The sequence below is a fragment of the Passer montanus genome, unplaced genomic scaffold, assembly GCF_014805655.1.
Source record: "Passer montanus isolate IOZ18808 unplaced genomic scaffold, ASM1480565v1 scaffold67, whole genome shotgun sequence".
Classification (NCBI taxonomy): domain Eukaryota; kingdom Metazoa; phylum Chordata; class Aves; order Passeriformes; family Passeridae; genus Passer; species Passer montanus.
Window position 1 is genome coordinate 3,014,406 of NW_024371815.1, and position 22,123 is coordinate 3,036,528.

Here is a 22,123-nt window from a genome sequence, read left to right on the forward strand (position 1 = left end):
CTCTTACAAAGCACATGTAAGCACCACACACACTCTGAGGCACAGCTATGGTTTTAAAATCACCATGTAACTCTGGTATAACACCATGCTTCACAATAACTGAGCTTCCCCTGGAAATGTATGTGAGCCTGTGTTTTTTGGAAGTGCTGCACAAGAGTCCCAGAAGCATTGTCTTGCTGTCCTGCTTTAGCTTTAAATGTAATTTTAATCATGCCAAAGTCAAATTTAGCACTCCCACAGGCTATATTTAGAACCAGAATAATTTAGGTTGGAAGGCACCTCTGGAGGTCATTCAGTCCTGCCTCCTCCTCAGCACAGATCCCACTAGATCAGGTTGCCCAGGGCCTCATCCTGTCCAAATCTCAAACCTCCAAGGATGTAAGGCTGCCACTTTCCCTGCTCCAGCGCTTTACAGTCTTCCTGGGAATTCTGTTTCCTCTTGTACCTAATCAGAACTTGCCATGTTGCAATCTGCCATGGGGTTGAGTCCCGTCCTTTTGCCACCTCTGAGCAGAGCCTGGGTCCATCCTCTCCCCAGCCCAGCAGTGGGACATGAAGACACTGATGCTGTCCCTCAGCCTCCCAGAGGAGCCTGGCTCCTACAGACCCTCCTGGTCCATCCAGCCTCTGCCCACCCAGCCTGTCCACAGCCCTGCTCCACTTCCTCCAGAGCCAGGACCCCGGCACCACAGCAAAGCAGAGCTCTGTAAAATCCCCCTCTAACATGAACACCATCACAGCTGAGCGAGGACACAAACTCAAAGCAGGGTGATTAAAATTAGCCTTCCAAACCCATATTTTGTATCATTTGAAAGCTGACCCAGTGTTCAGTGCTGCTGAACACCTTTAACTCACAGCATTTTGCCCATCCAGGTTTTTTTTTTACATAGCCACCTTCCATCATAGTACCACGTATCCTAACAAACCAAAACTCTGCTATCTGGATCTGCCATAAAGGAGCTTGGAATGTCCTGAGGGAGGTGTCAGCATTTCAGATCTCAACATTTCTCATCTGTAGCTTCAGACCACCGGATTCTAAAACAATAGAAACTAATATTATACTCATGCTCAAATGGCTAAATAAATGCCTTTCTTTTAGATATAAATGTTATCATTAATTTATTGTCCCACAGTGTTACCAGTCACAACAATACGTAGATTTGCAGCAGCCTAACCCAAGGACTGACCCTAAAAACCAAATACTAGATACAGTGACATTGGTGATCCCACCACCAAAAACTCACAGTAGAAGTAGAGCAGCCAAACAGTTTGAAATCTATGCACAGACCAAACATACAAAGAAACCCAGACAGCTTACAAAGTTACACATTTTGCAATTTGCCTTAGAAGTAGATATTTTGTTAAGGCAATAAACACCAATCCCACCCAACAATATATCCTCAGGATCACAGGCATTACTGCACAGGTATCCTGTTTCCAGCCTCTGCACCCTGCCCAGGCTCCTCACAACTTAAAGAACAGGCAATGTGATTAACACTGCTAATCTGGCTGCACTGTGAATTTTGGCTGACTCTTCCATATGGGAGCTCTGGGAGTTTTGACTGCAATATAAGAAGTATTGTTAAGCCCTCAAAGTTCTATCACAGCCTTGAAACACTTGTTGTTTTAAATTAAGTACCATCCCTCAGAGATATGTGACTGCGCAGCAATCTGTTCTTTAGTTTTTTATTAGATTAATCTGGTTCTAGTTGTCATAGTTGCAGAGAAAGGTTAGAAGTTTTTAACATTCTAGAAAGTCCTCTTATCCCTTTCCAGTATGAACAACACAAACAAAATGCAAATGGTAAAAAAGAGGCTCCAATTTCTGTTCCATCTTATGATTGTGGATGCCACTGCTTGTGATTTTTCCCTTAATGTTCTTGTGCATGTACATGGCCTAATTTATGGATCTCAGGAATATGAATAAGGTTTTGGTTTCTGCTTGTATACTCTCTAAATTTATGATACTATAGTATTTTAAAAACTATGAATGTATGCATTTATTTATTTAAAGTCCTAGAGATACACTGTAATACCTTGCTTTGGAGAAAGAACACCAACCACAAGAGTTTTGAAGTGACCTTCCCATGGTGTTGGGAAGAGCTGATGGGGCAGTTTCACTAACCAGTGTAGCCCCAAGAAAAGGAAAGAAAAAATCAGGGAAAAAAAAAAGAGAGAGAGAGAAAAAATACTCCCACAGCAAGTGATATTCCTCTTGGAAACAGCAGGAATGGCCTCTTTGTCCCACTCACTGATTTTATGGCTCTGGTAGGGGAAACAGGACAGTGGTGACAACACCCACAGCTGAGCACCTTGTGCCAGACCAAGGCAGGGCCCAAAGGCAAATCACCAACATGGCTGGTGCCAAGGGACCCAGAACTGGCCCCAAGCCCCCCAGCACTCAGAGCAAATCCTGAGCTGCTGGATCCATCTGTGGATCTTTTGCCATAATAATTCATTTTCCAGCCCGTAGGCAACTGACAGAGCAGATGTCGCTGAAATGACTTAACGTATTAAGCTGCTATTTGTTTAATTCTGATGTGGAAAATGTGTCACACTCTAAATAGTTTAGTATGTTAATGTACCACTGCAGCAACCTACAGCAATATTTAATCATTTTATTTTAGACTTATTTGCTTATTTTGCTTTAAATCATAATTAAAACCTGTCTTCTTGCTTCCTTTTAAGTGTACTTACTCTTAACTTCACCTCCAGTTTCCTCAAGCTGAATAAACAGAAATATTATCACAAATAAACATTTAATGTTCTAGGATATTTTAGCTACAATTTATTTGCATTAAATTACATAAGACACATGCAGATAAAACTTCCTGTATAATATATTCCGTTAACAATCTGCAGCACAATAATTCATAAATGAAGGGGCTCTGGGGGCTTAACTTTAAGGTATAATAGCTTAATTTCTGTGTCTGCATAAGAAAGCTGACCAAAGCTATATTTGCAATGTGTCTCTGAGTAATAGTATTAAAATCTGAAATCAAAATATTCTTATTTGAATCAAAATTGTTCAGAAAATATTCTTCAAAATTTTAATTCTAAGGTAAGAGCAGATTTTAATAACTACAGAATGAAGTTTTATTTCGTATATAAATACATAGTTCCTTATACTTCAATGGGATTATACATGACAGTATAGCTAGTCTTGAACCTGAAGATTATTCATCTCAAAAACTTTTAAGGAATCAATTTTAGAATCATTTTTAATACATTATGATGAGCAGTTCAAATGAGGAATTGCAAGCTGTAAAGATGAACGCTGCACCTTTCAAACTGAAGGAGCAATATGAAGTCCACTGAACTTTTATGTGCATTCACAAGAGATGTTGCAGAGCCTTATTAGCCTGACAAACTCTAAGCATGTATTAGTAAAAATAATCCTCTTGCATGTAGCTGCAGCCCTTTGATAAGTCAGCACCCCTTGCATTAGCACTTCTGGTTTCTTGAGGCTCTGGGCACGAGTAAGACACATTTAGCTTGACCCTGTTGATTTGGGTTAGGCATTGCACTGTGGCAGGCCTTTCCTGCAGGCACTGCAGGGCTGGCTGCTGCTCCAGCAGCGGGGTCATGTCAGCAGCTCTGCAAAGAACCCTCATGAACTTCTTAAACTGTAATGGAAAATCAAAACTGTGGAGTGCACTATTAAAAATACAGCTTCTGAAACACGCTTCCGTGCTTGTAAACCCAGTTACAGGATAATGATGAATGACATTGGGGAATTCCTGCAGAGAAACACTCGTCTGCATTTTTCTGTACAGCAGGCTCATCTGACATGGTGGTGGGCAGCCACTCCTCAGCGAGACTGCAATGGCTCATTGTGCAATGGGTGCAGGCACAACCCACTGTGAGACACCTCTGGAACACAGGCCAGAGGTGCCAAAAAGCTTCCAACAACAAAAAAGCTGAAAGGAGTGTGTTCAGCAACAGTTCTTCATAACCACCCTGTGCTGGCCCCCAGAAGGCACTCCCAACGTGGTCTGTCTGCTCCACCTCTCCTTGGAATAGTTCTCATCATGCATATGATTTTCCCCCAACAATTAAATTATACCAGCAGTGACACTATTCTGCAATGATGAAATGGTCAAAACCTGCTGACAAAGAAATGAACACAGGAATCTGATGCTTCCTAACAGAGAGCAACAGGACACAACCAACACAGTGCACTTTGGTCAGATTTTTTTAAGATGGACTCGGTTGTCTCAATGTCTTTTGAAGAGGAGTACCATGTGTGGCTTGGAGCAGGTTCCCTTTATCTAGACAATCATAGTAAAGAAGCTTCACTTAGTACCAACCCTCAGAGCTGAAATAATCTTCACCCCAACAACTCAGCTTTCAGGGGACACAAAAGCTGGCATGTGCTATCAGTGTGACCTGGAACACATCACAAATCTTTTCTAACTCACCTATTGAATCCATGATTTGTAGCTGATGAAAGCTGCAGAAACTGAAAAATTGGAAAGTTACCTCAAACCCCAGCTTCCCTACCCAGCTGGGAAAGGGAGATGGGTGAGCACAGAGAAACCTGGAGCTTTTCCACTTTGCTGCGCTTATCCATAACAATGGCCTTTGGGGGAATATTAACTTAAGCCTGCCTCTAGAGGAAAAAGCTGCACGTTATCTCTTTGCCACGTTATGCCACCTTTAAAGAGCTTTAAAGAACTGGCAAGTGACAGTGACAGCTGCTGGCAGGAGTCTGCTGGGACAGGCGTCACGGGGGCTGCACAGATTCCTTGGTGGGGCTGCACGCTCACGGCTTGGGTGCCAGCACATGCTGCCTTTTCCTATCATGTAAAAATAAAAATTAAATTAAAAAATAAATTCCAGGGTTAGGTTCTAAGGATTTTTTAAAGTATTTTACATGTGAAGTTTTCTCTGATGACATCAGCTGCAATCTTTGTTTCTTTTTGAAATGAAATCTCCTCATGGATATGATCCAGAGAGAAACAAAAATCAAGGGCAGGAATATTTAGGCTGCCAGGGGCATGGAGTTAGCAGCAGGAAACTGGCTTTGTTACAGTCGGTTTTCTCAAGCCCAACTCTTCTCTCCCTTCTTGAGCCAGTGGACAAGTTAAGGACCAGATATTATTTTCAAAACTTAGGGGAAGATGGCAAACAAATTAACCTTTCAATTTCCACTCTTGCATCTATCGACAAATGTCAGCTACTCATGCCAATGCCAAAAATAACTCAAAATGTATTAAGTCTTATACACGTAAAGTCAGAGTGACCTAACAGAAGGAACATTTAATTCAGACTTTGGTATTTCAGACTCTTCTTGTCTTGATTAATCCTACCCAAGTCACAAATCTCTTCTCAGTTCTGCATGCACAAGCAAATCCTGTGAGAGCTTTGCAGTCAATTGACAAAAAACATTATTGGAAATCTAAATGTATTTACAAAAATATGAGCACCAACATACCATAATGAAATTCTACCAAAAGAAACTCTGACATCAGAACATAAATGTCATACATCCTACCAAAAAAGGAAGGGGTTCCTGCAAAATACGGCAACGTTTTCCTAAAGATAAGATGTTATCTTTTAGTTTGGGATTAAAAATAGTACAACTGTTACCTATGACACAAAGCCAGAGACAACATCCCCTCCCAATAGTTTATAAACTATATAAACTGCAGTCAGAAAAAATACAGGGGATATTAATATAACAGCAATTATCATAATAATTACATTATTTGTATTTCAAAGTTTTCCAGCCATGTATTGCATTATTTCTTTCTTTAAGCCATATCATTTCAGGATGCTTACAAAGAAGTATGCAATAAAAAGTTGAAATAAATTGATTAAAAGAGATTTTAACACTGACAGTGAGATTCAAGAGTCATGTTGGAAGCAGCCTAGAGACAGGAAGGAGTGGAACACCTAGGGTCATTTGTTTATTTGTTTGTGATTTGTTTAAGCCATTTTGTCCAATGGATTTGTGGATGTGCAGCTCCTACTGCCCACCCAAAGTGCTCCCTCCCCACTGCTCCAGTGACCCAGAGCTGCCCAGGTGAGATGCCAGGTAGCCTGTGACCAGTCTGGTTCTTTAGCAAGTGTTAATTCTTCATGCTATCATAATATCAGTGCAATGGAATAATGTCCATGTTATACTTTTTTTCCACAGCACAGTTACAATGATTTCCCTAGAAAATTCACAGGGGTTATCTAAATTTCAGTCCTTTGCCTTCCAGCACAAGAGACATGATCTGCCTTCTAGATCCACAGCACAGAGCCTGTAGGGTAGGAATCTTCCTTTAAAATGTCAAGGTTTGTTGTTTACCCACTGCTAAGGTTTCTCTAAGCAACAATGGATGTGCAACTCCTTAAAATAGTCACAGGTTCACCTAGGAAGAAAAGAATTTATTTATTTTTTTTAATTACAAAAACGTCAACCAGTACAGCATTTTCTAAGCACGCAGCGTAACTGGCACAGAAATGGACTATCAGGAGAAGTGATATGTTCAATACCTCTTATTGTCTTGGAAGAACACACTTTTGCTTTTGCAAGCAACTCACTATTGGAATATACAAGTGAAAATAATCACTTATACAGAAAAATAGGAGAGGATTAGACGGCTTAGCAACTGAATTTGACCTGTAACTTAGGAAGTGTCTCAAAAATGGTTTATGCATGTAATTAGAATTAAAGATGGAATGCAGAACTGAAATATTTGTGCTTTTTGATGCCCACAGTGCAAACAGCTATACTGAAAGCATCCACCACTGTAATAAATACGTAATTACTGACCATGCAAAACACATGTATGATAGCAAAATTACTAGGATTGAAACTGGGACTGCCTCCAATATATAGGATTTTTATATATTTCCAAAAATAGTATTTACCCTTGTATTTAGAAAGGGCCGAGAAGCTTCATCTTTCTAATTCTTAGCAGGACAGGTAAACCGAGCATCCAACCAACACTATGGCAGTTTCTGACAGCTTCAGCTTAACAGCCAGGCTTCTTCTGCCAACTTAAATTTGCAGCTCGTGCTGTTTGCTGCTTTCTAAAATAGGCACGACTATGGCACGCTTCTAGATCTATGTAGACCTTATGTGCTTCAGAGACAAGACACTGAAAGCTCAGCAGAGCATTTCCTCAGAGCTGGCAGCACTCCCCTAACATCAATCTCATAAACTTCACAGGACACAGCCTGAGCTGTTCCCATTAAAAGTCAGCTTTGACCTTGGGAAAAAACTCAGGCGTATCGCAAGTTAAAATTATAGATCTACGGAAAGAAATGCAAAACGTGCCTATTGCTTCAGCAGTTTTTCTCAAAATGTGTCACATGGCTTCAGAGCAGAAAGATGATTTAACCCAAGTTTAGCAGCAATGGAAGTTAAGGGTTCCCAACACAACCTAGGCTTTAGTCTTAGGTCAAATCCTATTAATAATAGAGACAACCAAATCTGCAGCAGTGTCAGTGAGTAGCTCTATTAAGATATAAATAGAACTTTGTTAAGCTGGCTTTATGCATTTAATGAAATTTAGGCCACACTACCAAAAAGAAGCTAAAATTCATCATCAGAGGTGATGATCCCTTAGTACCATCTTGAAAAACATACAAAACCAAGATGGACATGGCCACTGTCATCATTAGCTCCCAGGTCAGGACAATGGGCACAGCTGGACAAGCTACTCAAGCACTCAATCCAAGCTGGAACAGTCTAATAATCTGAAATAATGACAATAAATGTCAGCAAACTGAAACACAATCTACTGTGTTTTATCATTACTAAAGGTCTCATGGCTCATACAGATGTAAAGAAGATGCTAGAAAAGCTCTGGTTGTGCTCTCACTGACAACACATTAAGGCAGTCTGTGAGATGCTTGTCACCTTAGTTTGGTACCATGAAAACCTGTGGCTATTAGAACAAAGATGCTGAAATGATTGCACCTAATTCTGTACAAAGGCACATAAATAAATGCCCTAGTTCCAAAGAGATAAAACACTGCAGTTCACAGTGATGGGTGATGACACTTAAAACTTCTCCAAGTCTCAGCAGTGGAGAAGCCAGATTTTCTCACTGAACTCCATGTCCCAGCTGAGGGGCTCTGCAGCTGCACATACATAACCCCCAGGACAGGTCTGCATCTCTAGGCAATTGTTCAAGAGATCTGTGATACATAAACCCTGTTTCTCCACGGGGTCTGGCTCAGGAAAGCTTACCAATGTTCATACATGCAGCTGACACTAATTTTTCTCAGATTTTCCAAGGCAGGAATGAGCCACCAAAACATGTCCAGGAAGACTGGTTGGTAAATGGCCACACAAAACATTCAAGATTAATCTGCCTGTGGATCTCTGTAGCAACACAACAGATGCTCTGCAGTCATGGTTAAGGACAGTTTCAAATACTCACTGAAAACTTTGGATCAGATGCCCAGAAGTCCAGCTGACTGCAGGCCAATCTTCAGCTTGCCAAGTGCTGGAGCAACCTGGTCTATTAAATTTTGAAAATCTCAGAGGCTGGAGATTTCACAGCCCCTCTGCTACCCTCCTTGGTTTCCTCCTGCAAGCACTGTCACTGGGATTTCACTTTCCCTTACAGCCAGCACGAACTCTTCCTGCTACTCCTTCTGACTGTTCCTTCTTGCCCTTTTTCTATGCCTTTGTGAGAGGAGCTTGGCTTCATCTCCCCTTCACCCACCCATCGGGGGGTTCAAACACACAATTCCATTCCCCTCTGCCTTGTCTCTCTTTTCCAGGTGGATCAGGAGCAGAGCTCTCCATCCCCTCTCCCTGGCTGCCACACTCTCAAGAGAAGAGCACAGCAGCTTCCCCCATCATGCTCACTGCACCAGTCCTGGTAGGTCCACTCTGCTGACCACCAAGTGGGTGGGAACACCATAGCTCAGTTACACTATTAGTCATGGAAAGCTCAGTGCAAAACAACTCTCCTCCCTTATCACCAGTATTTACCCATCACCTGCACCCAGGAATGTTTCTGTCACTGCCTGAAGCCAGCGGCAGAGCACTGGGTTGAGTTTAGACTGAGCAGGGCCGGAGCTGCCGAGCAAACCGAGGCTCAGAGCACAGGCAAAGCCCTGGGCTGGCAAGCCTGACTTGCAGCCAGGTTAACAGACAGCAGAACAGAGAGCATATGTGCCAGTGACAGGGCTGAGGTGCCGGGGCCGGTGCCAGACACCCACGGCACAGCCATACGCAGCCCCAGCTGCTCCCGAGTGCCTCGGGTCCCAGCTAAGGCCTTGGGCTTCAAACCCTTCTCCATTCCCATCCTCCTCTCATCAGGGTAATAGCGGCAACACAGCCATTTCTATGGTTTCCTTTGTATCAGTACACAATTGTATTTGTGACCTTAAAGATCAGATCTGTATCTGTGTTGCATCTAAAGCTGTAACCAGGTGATTGCTGCTGGTATTGCAAAGCCAAAGGAAACATCACAGAAAACCCTACAAAACTCCATAAAGCCAAACTTCCCAGCTGAACTCAGTCAAATATCACCAGTGGGGTCTCACAAGGTAAAGAACAGAGAAGCCTGAAAGACTTGCAGGTCCCAGCTGAGTTTGCAATACCGAGAACGCCAACTGGAAAAGGGAGGGGAAGAACTTGCAAACAGAGCAAAGCAAATGAAGGTAAATGAGACAAAAACAAATAGGAAACTGTAAAAGTATTTTTCATGACTTCTAGAGCATTCACATTATTTTAAACTGCAAAATTTACAGCAGTCTAGGATTTATAAATGTACCTCAGTAAACTGTCCCGACAGAGGTAAAAATAAGAAAATAAGTCAAGAAAAAAACAAAGTGGTCTCTGATCAAGAACTCTCCAAATGAATCCCTGCACACAAGGCTGCCCATTCATTCAGTCCCACTCAGAGTGCTCAGCAAAGAAGATCCCAGTATATATTTAGACATCAACTAGTAAACTGCCTTATGAATCACTTCTAAAATTCCTTTATCCTAAGTCATATACTCTATGTCATATAATCTCTAAGTCATATACTTAGGAGGAGAAGGAAGTATATGACCTATTTTTTAAAGTGACAAAAGCTCTTGCCTGACACTTAAGCAGAACAGGTTCTGTGGCTTGTTCTTCATATGATATGCATCAAACTTTAACTCTTACTTCACCATGAATTTTACGACATAAACAGCATGACAGCAATTCAATCTTACTTTGCCACTGCCTGAAATAGACTTGAAGGAACACAACTGAAGGCTTAGTGCTTCCCTTTTGTACACCATACCCAGCTACTTCACTCCATAAACCAGTACAGGAGAGGGATTTTTTCCCACTGAAGCACAAATGAACTTGGCAAAAGGGAAGAGGAAGAACCACATTTCATCCTCTGAAGTATTGCAGTGCCTCATGCTAGAAATGAACTGACAGAAGAGGTACTTGAAAACTTCCCAAGGAACTGGATGCCGTATTTGTGAGCAGCTACTATGCAGTAACAACCAAGATTACACATTTGTTCTTCATATCCACCATGAGGAGCAACTGCAATCTGTTACTGTTTTACAATGACAGCATTACTTAAACCTAAAAATAACAGTTTCTATATAGGAAAAAACCAACCTACCTGCAATTAAGAACATTAAAGTATTTTCAAAACATCACTAGTAATCTGCAATTCAGGAATGTGTATTTTTCATGGCAAACTGCATTTAGACTTCATTTTCTTTCATCTACAGCTTAAGAAACTTGTCCAATAAGATCGGGAGATTCTTCAAAACATAGTTAATGATCAATTTGACTAATGCCAGTAGAAGGATTTGATTTTAAAGGAGAAAGAGAAAAAAAATGGCTCCTAAAACTACAGAAATATTCACTGAACAAAGACTTTATTCATCTCACATTTCTTATCTGAAATGGAAAAATAAGTAACCACGCTTCATGAAAAACAATACTCCATCTACATTTCAGAGCACGAACATCAACTAATAAGCTGGGAAAAAAACATTCCAAAAAACATTCCAAAACATTTCAGATGGTAACAGTTATGGACCTTGACACGCTGCTAATGGATCTCAACACAGGGAATAATACAAATTCAGAAATGTTTGCCTTAAGGTTCTATTTAAGGATGCAGAGAGCAAGCCAGCAAATTGTCCAATAATCTCCAAGGCCCATGTGCTGCCCTCCATCTGAGGCTGGGCTTGTGCAGAGACCCAGCTCTGCTGCCTGGGCCCCTTTTCATCCTGGCACTCACAGAGCTTTGTTTCTAACAGTCCCATGCAGCACAAGCCCTTTTAACACAAATATGTTTAATTCTTTACTGTGAGTGCTGAGTGCTTGGTTGGAGAACCCAAGGGTGCAAAGGTGAGTTAATGGCACCAGCAAACCCCTACAGGACTGGAAAGCAGCAGTGAGCTTAAAATTAACAGCAATCAGGAGAGAGGAGTTTTCACTGCTAAAGCCTTGATTTGTGCAGTGTAGAGAGGAATTGTTTGTCAAATCGAGTAAAACTAAAATCAGGATTTCTTCACTTCTCCTTGAATGTTGGCCATCCCATTGCTCAGAAGAGAGATAAAAGTAGCCATGCTTGTATTTCTCAATTTTCTCTACATTTCTTAGACTTCTATGTTTTTATGTCAAAGACAATTCTTGGTGATTAAGTACATAAGCAACAATGTCCTGAGGAACAAAACTTAAGGCATAGTGCTTGTACATCGTACTGCAGGGGCAGTCAGAAGTGAGCAGACACCAGCCCAGACCAGCCCAGAAGGGTGCTGAGTACTGGACAGGAAAGCACTGAAAACAGGCAAGTCAGCAAGAAGACCTCACTCAGAAAGCCAAATGTCTGGATTCTGTTAAGAACTATCCACCAGAGATGGGCTGCAGCACTCGGGCAGCATGTGAAGGCCACCAGGAGACAGGATGTGCTGCAGTCAGGAGTTACCAGCTGATGTGACATCACCTGAGAAGCTCTTCTGACCTACTTCTCCCTCCCCTAACTGTGCTGTATGTTTCCACCATCCAAGAACATGCTGCCATTTAAAAGATACATGCACTGAGCTGAAACCACTTTCTTAAGAGCTGTAAAGAATCCCCCAAAACCTTAACAAATCCCAAGGTACAGCTTCCTGTTTTTTACAGTCTGAGAAATTCAATAGCGTCTTTGCAATTCAGCCTCAGAGGAAGAAAATACCATCAGGAAATACAAGCTTTTGGGTTTTTTCCCAGGAAAACCTGGATAAAATGGTAATGAAATGAAGTAGTTCTACTTTTGTTTAATTATGAAACATGTAGGATTGCATCTTATAAGGTGAACATGTTCATTAGCAGAGAAACTCCAAAGCAAGCTGACCTCCTGGTGCTCCTGTCTAGTAATTGAATGCTCTTTTACCAGTGCTCAGAACGAAAGGCTGAAAGAAAAATTTTGTATCTAAGTATAAAAACATAGCATAGTCTGAAACAATCATAACTTTTGTCTCTAGGGAGGATTCTTATCAGCAAAGTTGCATGTGAACTTTGAAAAGGAATTAATCATCCCCAAGCTGAGCTGGACCCTGTGTGCCCAACCTGAGTAACCTCTTTTGTAACCAGAGCCACTACATTCCTGCTCCATTTGGGCTGTGACACTCCATTAGCTGTTCTCTGATCCATGCAATCAAATTGCCCCTTTAATATAATAGTTTAAAGACTAAATAGCTGTGTGAATTTGTGTCATGACATTTAATTTAATCTAATCTAAGATAACTCACCTAGTATGTAATTAGCTCTGTGATTCCCTTTTTGCACTTAAATAATAGACATCATGTTACCCTATTTCTGAGAATTGAGGAGAACCTCATTTTCACAATCTCAAATATTTAACCTGTTCTGTTCTTCTAGCTATGATTTCAAGATGGCAAATAACTTAATTATTAGACTGAAAACCATATTATAAACTCTTAAAAGTACTTTTAGTATCCTAAAAGCAGAACCATTTCATGCAAATCTCCCAAGTATAAAAAGCAGTGAATAGGCTCTTTCTTAGAAATAGTTTCAGGCAAGACCAATGGTAAGTATATATAGAAGGCAGCTGAGGAAAATCATGTGTGGAAAAATCTAATTACTAGATATGTAATTACAACATATGTAATAATGCATCTGAGCTGTGTCTTACTACACCACATGATCATATGCTTTCTATATTTAAAATTATAGCCTGAGTCTGCAGTCCATTCATCAGGACAATGTCTCAATTCAGGTACTAATGAACCATTTTAAACTGTATTACCTGTATCAATATATTACAAACTACACCACGTTTACCAAATATAAGCATTTCCACGTCTAATGCCAAATGTTATGGTTAAAGTGGCAAAGCAGTGTCACAGCACTGCCTGAAACCCTCTTGATACAGACAGTGGATGATGTGCTGCCTTGGTGCAAGAGAGGACACAGACAAAGCAAAAGTTTCTGGAGTAATAAGGCAGATCCACAACTGTTTGCTCCACATCAAGAGTAAAAGAAATATTGGGAATTTCTCCCAGATTACCCAACCATGCAGCAATTCATTGGATCTGGTGTGGGGCTGATTTTAACACACCACTGCACCCTTGTTTTCTTTGCAGAACCAGAAATATATTTCTGTTAGAGTAAACAGCAAACTTTGAATTAAAGCCTTTCCATAGTAATTTTGGTGGAAATCTTTTGGGAACAGCAATTTTAAACAAACCGTGGCACTGAATTTGTTGTACAATACTTGACCCATCAATGTTAATGGAAAATTTCCATTGATTTCACTGAGTAGATATGGGCTCCTCACATTTAATTTATCATGAGAATTGATTGCAGGTTGTTTACATAGCCTACACAGACACACAAAATCAAAATCTGGAAAGATCAAAGCTAACCCTATACTGAAAACCAAAATTCCTAAAACTGCCAGTTTTCTTTCAAATGAGACCTAAGAACTCCCTGGGTTTTTTTCCCAGGATGTTATTTTTATCGTGGCACTGTTCTTTTTTGCTATTTAATTTACACTGTGTTTGGAGCAATTACTGACATAGAATTGTGTCAAGTCTCCTCTGCACTAACTTTTCTGCTGGGTTTATAACTTCAGAATCTATTTAGCTGACATTTAAAACATTACAGAGAGAAAAATTTAGACTCTAATATTTCCTCTACCAGGCTCAGTTCTACCACAACATAATTTAAACATTTCTCAGTATTTCATGTTCTTCAGCTCAAAATTACAGCCAGGCGACCAAGGAAAGGATTCCGTACCGGCATTTCCCCAGTGCCAAAGGAGATGTTACCATCCCTGTTAACTATCCCCATGCTCTTTAAAGACAGGAAACAGACTTGGGATTTCTATTGTAGTTCAAACACCCTGCAACACATGCTTTGCTCTCACCTGCACACCTGCCTTGGCCTGGGCACTTCCACAGAGGAACAGCAGGCTGGCAGTGCGTGTTTCACCCACAGACCATGTGAGGACATGGACAATCAGCACAAATGAAAGCACTTACACCATCAACAAGCATGAGGAAATGCCAGACTAGGCTTTCAGCTGCAACCTGCAGCAGGTGCCTAACCCCAGGTCACTCACTGTCCTAAGCTCGTTCTCCTCCCTGTTTGCACCTTTGGCTCGGTGTGAGGATGTGGTATGATTAAGCATGTTGACACACAGAGTCACCACATAATTGTAGCTATTCAGCCTCTCCCTGTTGTTGTGGCAGAGCATATATTTAGCGCTACAGTTAAGCTCACAAACGAAATACACGACCACCTCCCGGATCCCCCCTCTCCTCTGTGCACAGCCCTGCATTTGCCTTAAGGACTGTAATATTTTGCAATCAGCTGTGCTCTGAAGCAACCACCCCCCGCCGACACACAACGCAGATGAATGCTGAATCGCTAAAAAAATACAGTTCCAAGTCAGTTCTCAAATCCTGCATGTATCACAGGATAAATTAGTTTTGTATTGCCCTGGGCAACTGGATTCCTCCGGGCGGCAATCCCAGCTTGGGCTCCGCGGCACATCCCTAATATCCACCTTCTCTACCGCCACAATATCTCAGCCAGCAGAAGAGGCCGGCTTTCAACCCAAACATCCCCGTCTGAAAAGCTGCGTGCTCCCACCCGGGATGCCGGGGCACCAGCTGATGCCGCCCGCACCGCACCTCGGCTGCGGGGCCGCGGCGAGCCGCTGGGTACCAGCGGGGATGCACAGAGGGCGGCCCGGCCGCTCCAGCCCGAACTGCGGGCTCCGGCCGGGGCTGCGGGCTCCAGCCCGAACTGCGGGCTCCGGCCGGGGCTGCGGGGGCCAGCCCGAACTGCGCGAGCCGCTGGGTACCAGCGGGGATGCACAGAGGGCGGCCCGGCCGCCCAAGCCCGAACTGCGGGCCCCAGCCGGGGCTGCGGGCTCCAGCCGGGGCTGCGGGGGCCGCCCGGAGCGGGGGCGGCTCCGCCGGAGCCCCGCGCAGGATCCGCAGCCCCTCCCGCCCGGCAGCGCCGAGGCTCCGGCAGCGCCCGAGGCTGCGGCAGCTCCCCCCGCGACAGGCGCACACACAGATTCTCGTATTTTCGGGCGGTGTTAGGTGAGCGATTTTTTATCCGGCTGCCGCTGCCCGCACCCCGCGCTGCAACGAGACGGAGCCGAGCTGGGCGGCGGCAAAGATGTCCCGAAACATCGGGGGTCCCGGCCGCCCCCCGCGCCCGCCTACCTGTGCCGGTGCTCATGGCGCGCAGGAGGGGCCGCTCCCGCTGCCGCCGCCGCCCGTCACCGCGCCCTAGGCAGCCCCGCGCCGCCGCCCGCGGACTACATCCCCCTCCGTGCCTTGCTGCGGCCGGGGGCGGCTCCGGCCGCGCCGCTGCTGCGGGCAGAGCTGCTGCAGCGCCCGCGCCCCGCAGAAACTTCTCGCCGGGTCTCGGGCGGAGCCGCAGCCCGCTCGCACCTGCCGGCCGCCGCCGCTCCGCACGGCCTCCCCTGCCCTGCGGCTCAGATCTTCCTCTGCGTTCTCCCGTCCCGCCGGTGCTGGGCTCGTAGGATGCCCGGCAGAGCCGTGAGGTGCACAGGTGCTGCGGCTGGCCCCAAGCGCCCGGGCAGTGACGATGAGGATGCTTGAGCTGTTCCCCAGCGCAGCGCTGCACCTCACGGAAGGTGTTGGCAGCAAGTCTGGGCGTTCAGCAGGGAAAACAGTGCTTTCGGGATCAGGTGAACTTTCACTGGTCCTTTGGATTTGAAAGTACAAGTGCACACAATTACTGTTAAAGCCATTTGCTTATTAAATACCGATTTATTCAGTATTTCATTAATCCGAAAATCTATTTTATTTCTGTGAGAATTAATGGAATCTTTAAAAACAAACAAACAAAAAAAACCAACAAACATCTGTTTTAACAAATATAAAAACAGCCAGCGTGGTTGCATAAGCATGCTGAATTGCACAGCTGCTCTGATGCTGATTTCAGAGTGTGCTCAGGGCAGCTTGGGGTTACAGTAACAGCATGAGGAAATAGGGATGTGAAGACTTGCTTTGCATTAATATCAGTCTGCTCTGTTCCACTGACAATTGCCTAAAAGTTATAACTTAATTAACAGTTGTAAGCATAAAACCTACACAGCTTTCCCAGCCTACACCTGAAACTTAAGAGAGAGAAGCTCTGTAGCCGTGCTTACACATCACATTTTGATAGAGAATTGTGGTCCTTGGCCCTGCGTAAGAATGGCAGTGCCTTATGGCTCTCATGGCATGGGAAACCCCTGCACATAATCACTGCCATCAGGAATAATGTGGACCTGCAATCCCAGCGGCCACAGGATCAGACTGTCCAAACAAATAACATCCCATTCCTGACAGCCACCATCAGTGGGTATCTGCTGAGGGGATTTCCTGAGCCAGATGTGTGTTCTTTGTTGAGAAGAACCTTCTCTGGATTTTCTTCTGTTGTCTTGTGCAGTTGTAGCTTGAACCCATGCACGCTTCAAATGACTACAGCCTCCTGTGCAGGGAAATTCACAGCCAACCTATCTGCTGTGAAGAACTGTCTGCTGTTTTGAGCCTGATGTTTGCTATTTTTACTTGATACCTGCTCATTCTTGTAATAGAAGAGATAGCAAACATACTATCACATACTTTCACTTTCTCTGTGCCATTTATGAGTTTACACTGCTCTATCAGATTCCACCCTTCACTCCTACTCTAGTTAGTCATTCCTTAAAACGGGTGACTTGTAACTTCAGTACCATGCTGCTGTCACTTTCTGTCATTTGTTCTGGAGTTTTATTGTTTGATTATCAACTTTGGTTTTAATCATGAAGTGCCTTTGCGTATAATAATCATAATGAGTTCAAGGCAATCTCTGAGTGATGTTAGTAACCCTGTGGCTATGCATAAGTCTTGCTTCAAAAGCTAAATTACACAGAACTCTTTTCTTGGATGTGGAGGGTGTACAATCCATATTGAAGGTAATGAAGAGGAAACTGCCTTGGGCTTGAAGGCTTCTAAAAGACAGTTTGACCCTTCTGCTGGGAGGCAGTGCAAAAGGAGGATGCATGCTAAAGCCTTCCATAATTCATTGCAGTGAGAATCCCAGGCCCACAAGAGGTTTTTGGAAGTTTTTCCTACAAGTCATAGAGACAACTTAAAGGTGCTCGAAGTGCCCACACAGTGCTAGATCTTAGGGAACACTGTGAAGAACAGGCCATGGACTCCAAATTTCCCCTTGTTTGGCGTAATGCCACCTGCCACAAGCTTGATTAAAAGCTCCTAGAAAAATCATGGTCTGCTTCTAGTAAGATCCATTACTCCAATCAGTGAATCCTTAGTAGTGAGCACTTTAAAGTTCTACTGTCTAAAAAAGGTTTTCTCTAAGCTTATCCAGAAAAAGCCCTGCTTCAATGACTTTTGGAGGTAGTTCAGTATCATGGATGACACAGATGACACAAGCATTACTTGGGAAGAGGTCACAGTTCAGTGCATGAGGGGTCTATGGCAAAAATGGTTGCCAGAGTTTATTCTGAATTCTGTTGGATTTGATGCTCTCCAGAAAAGCATTCTCTCTTTCTCTGAGAAGTTGACCTAGAAAGGGTAGATAGTACAAGTGTGGTGAAATTGTTGGTTTCACAGTCAAAGTGAAACCACCCAGAAAGGGTTGCCAAGCAGGCTTATACTAAACAATTTAAACTGTGTACCCAGCCTCACAGAATAAATAGCTCAAATCTTTCAGGACAGTGATCTGTCCTGAGAATGGGCAGATACCCTCTTTGGTCACTGTAATATTCAGCCTTTTGTTACCAATCTCAGGCTAGTGGGCAGTCATCTCTTACTTTTCATTTTTGAAAGCAATCAGCTTGTTCAGCTATGGCAAAGAAGGCTGAAAAGTCAGCCTTTAACCTGTCAGCACTTTGCACCACTTCTGTCATTACCTCAGTGTCATCCTTAATTCTTCTAAGAGCTTTTATTTCTTTTTTCATTTTTTTTTGAGCTTGAATAATGCTATGCAAGACAAATTTACTTTCTAGCATAGAAGTGTTTTTTCTAAAATTTCTCCTCTAGTATTATTTGGATAATGTTATAGAATAACTTTACATTTTAATGTCCATGTGCATTTAAACTCTTATGTCTTTCTTAAGTACATCTTTGTGCCTTGCTCTGTTGTATTAGCTGTATCAGGAAAATAAAATCTTCACTATCTACTGAATTTGTAATCATCCCTGTTATAAGAAATACATCCTCCTCACATGATGAATATATATTTATGTATCTTCCCTCAAGTAAGGAAATATGTTTTTATGTAAAGAAAAAAAAAGAATGAGCACTGTAAATGTAAGGAAAAGAAAAAATTCAATATAGTGTGTCTTCAGTTAAAAAAGGTCCAGCTGAAGAAAGATAAAAAGGATTGTTTCTAATATTTCTGAAGTTTACAGCTTCAGGGTGATCATGGTCTTCCAGGACAATAAAATTATTAATTTTATTTGATTATTTGTCTTAAAGTTTTTTAGGTCATTGCTATATGAGAGGAGTCATATTTTAAATACACCTCAATGATGGAGGGTCCAGCAAGAGAGAGAGAAGAACTAGAACTTCTGCACTGGGAATGAAGCAGAACTTTTATCTCCTCCAAAAAAAACCTCAACAAAACAAATCAACCCAAACCAACTAACCAAAACAAGAACAACAAACAAACAAAGCAAAAAGTCAAAAACAAACGAGCAAAAACAACCACTTTGAAGACAGCCGTTATCCATCCAGTTGCCAGAAGTGATTTGCATGCTAATCCAGCCTATAGAAAACAACAAATCCAAGGAGCTGTTTAACCTGGTTAAATTTTCCCTTGGCTTTATATTCAAAGCTGATACAGTATCACAAGATTTTCAGGTCAAATACCAACTTGGAGTGAAACTTAAAAAGAACAATTACGTTGTGCCAGCTATGCTATTAGTTGTTGAAACCCTTCTAAAGTTGTCCTAAATAGGTATCTCATGAAAAAAAATCTGAAAAAATTGCATAAATTAGACCTGCTTTTGTGAATCTTACTGTGCAGCTCTGTATTTCATGCCGTTAAGTTCTATTATATAATCCTGAAAACTGAATTTAAGCTCCTAAAAATCTGCAGTAATTTTTACTTTTTAATCTGAAATCTATTTTATAGGCTGATTTTCAATCTAAGGTGCTGTCTTTTGACAGCTGTTATATCTTCTGGAAGACAAAATAGATCTTTCAATTTACAGTAATGTATTTTGAAGTGCTTATGTTTTAAATGACAAATTAACCTTCACTCGTGTTCTGTAAATTTACAGAATATGTCATTTTCCTATTAATTAAAAAATAGAAATTCTTGTGTATCACAGAATATTAAGAACCTGACATGACATGCTGTCATGACCCTTCTTTTGTTTATTATTGATTCTCTTTTGTGTGATGAAAGCTCCCTAAACATCTCTGTGTTAAAAACATTTCTACTTTTATTTTTTTGGTGTCATATACCTCTTAGTAATTCAGGGCTGGGCTCCTTTGTCTGGGTTACAGTAACTAGACTTGAACTTCTGTAATTTTATGACTAATTCTATATCAAGTTATGAGCTTTTTGACATTAAAATTACTATACCACAGAATTACTGGCTCTGGGGAAGTTGCCAAAATAAGCCACCCTTTTGTTTGCAACCAGTGACAGCAGCTACCTCTCCACCACCTTACTCTGTTTGTTGTATTAGAATGACATTGGTAGTAAATAAAATATAAGGCAAGTCTGAAGTTCCAGAAGAGTAACAAACTGGGACCTTAAAATGAGATTCTGGGTATGGGAATAAATTGCCAGCAACTCACTGAGCCAGAAGCACACATGTTTATAAATAATGAATTAGTGTGAAGCAGCAGTAATGAAATAATAACATGGCACTGTATTAAGATGTCTGAGTTGCACTATCAAGATGTCAGTAATAACTTTTATACAAAGCTTCTCTCACACCGTGGGAAGAACATAAACACTGCATCAGCAGCTATAACTTAGATATCCATTACCCATTACAAACCTAAATGCATTATGATCAGTAGGTCAAATAAAACTCCCAGGCAAACTTTGAAAACAGCAAGCGTGAAAGGACATCAAAGGGAGCAATGGCTGAGGATGAAAGAAATCTTTGTTACAGTGAGACAATCAAAGACTGTTCTCTCATGTCAGCAGTCAGCTTTGGGAAAGTTGGTCAGAATAAATAAATTTTAGTATTGCAGTCTGCTGCACGTGGCAGGAAGTCTAGCAGGTAATGATGAGCATCCATATGGAATTCATACACAAGGACGACAAACTCCAAGGTCACAGCAATGAAATGGGCAGAAATACAAATGCAAAGAAGAAGGGTTTGGGGAAGAGCCAAAACAAAGCATGAATAATATAAAAGTCACTACACTTGCAAAAAACATTGGCAACATTTAATTTTAATTCGGGAATGGCAGATGAAGCTTGCAAGGATTTCAGTGCCGTGTTACACAGTGTGTGTAACCAGTGATATCAATACTTACAACAGTAAACATGTAAATAATGTTGTGCTTTCTGTAGTAAACAAGAAGAAGGATAATGAGGTCCCTTTTGTTGCAGAGAGGTTAGCACTTATGAAGTATATTTGATGCTTTGCCAATGTGACTCCTTGGAAAACCACTCTTTGTGTGAAGGTACAGCTTCTCCCTTGCAGTAGATGATTTACATTTCAGTAATAGAAATTTATCTCTGAGTCAGTTTAACTCTGTTTTGCAGCCCAGGCTGATGTGTGTTGATTTAACATTCCTTATCCTACACTGCATAGCTAACACTGTTCTTATGTAAAAAAACATACAACACAGCCTCATTCCAGCAGAATATAAACTCTCCTGAGGTGACAAAATTCTCAGGGTAGCACTGTCTGTAAGTGAGGCTTTGCCTGGGAAGATGTGTGACAGTGTGAGGAACTTTCAGCCCACTCTGGCAGTGAACATTCCTGAGGCATCAGGCCCTAGAAAAATGCAGCTGTGACTGATACTTCTCTCTGTGTCCTCAGCTGCAACAAAGCCATCCTGGACTATCAGTGTTGCTTTCCAGGATTCACTAGGGGAAGGTCTCACTCTGTATGAAATGGCCTGGACCAAGCCTACCTAAATGAGAACTCAAAGTTTACACGGGGACTGTGGATAGCATATGCACAGATGCCAACTAGGAAAAAAGAAAGAATGGAAACATAATATTTCTTTTTCAAACATGGGTAAAAAGTGGAAAAAATATCACTGAATGTAATTAATGGACATCAGACATGCTGTGCATTTAATGGAGTGAGTCCAAAATATGTTAATGCTTATTAAAATTTTTGTGTTTAGCTGCACAGCCTTAAACTTGGGAATTTTTTTATACCATCCCCCACACATTCACACCTTAACATCATTATTGTCTGTGGTGGCCAGTGCAAGTACAGTTGATTTAATCAAAAGTCCATAAATGGAATTGTAGGATGATTCCAAGGCCAGATTCCAGACGGGAGGCACCTAGAGTTTTCATTATTTTCAGATTTGTATTGACAAAAGTTCCATTGTCTCAGATTTTCCATGATAAATAGAAATATTTTCTCATACTTCTAAGAACTGAAGGTTGCACTATACCTTTTAAAGATTTTATCCTTACAAGAAGTACAACCTCAAGCATACAAGGCTGGATACTTAAGCAGAAAATGTTGTC

General features: G+C 42.0%; 1 protein-coding gene across 6 annotated transcripts in view; it reads right to left on the reverse strand.

The window, feature by feature from the left end:
- ABLIM2 (actin binding LIM protein family member 2) overlaps positions 1 to 15,706 on the reverse strand; it is a 130,460-nt gene extending 114,754 nt beyond the window's left edge. For all 6 annotated transcript variants that reach the window (XM_039728840.1, XM_039728838.1, XM_039728839.1 and 3 more), the window contains exon 1: positions 15,646 to 15,706. In XM_039728840.1, the coding sequence (XP_039584774.1) occupies positions 15,646 to 15,661 (16 nt within the window). In that variant the 5' untranslated portion in view covers positions 15,662 to 15,706. The remainder of the gene's footprint in view (positions 1 to 15,645) is intronic.
- Between the last annotated feature and the right edge of the window lie 6,417 nt (positions 15,707 to 22,123).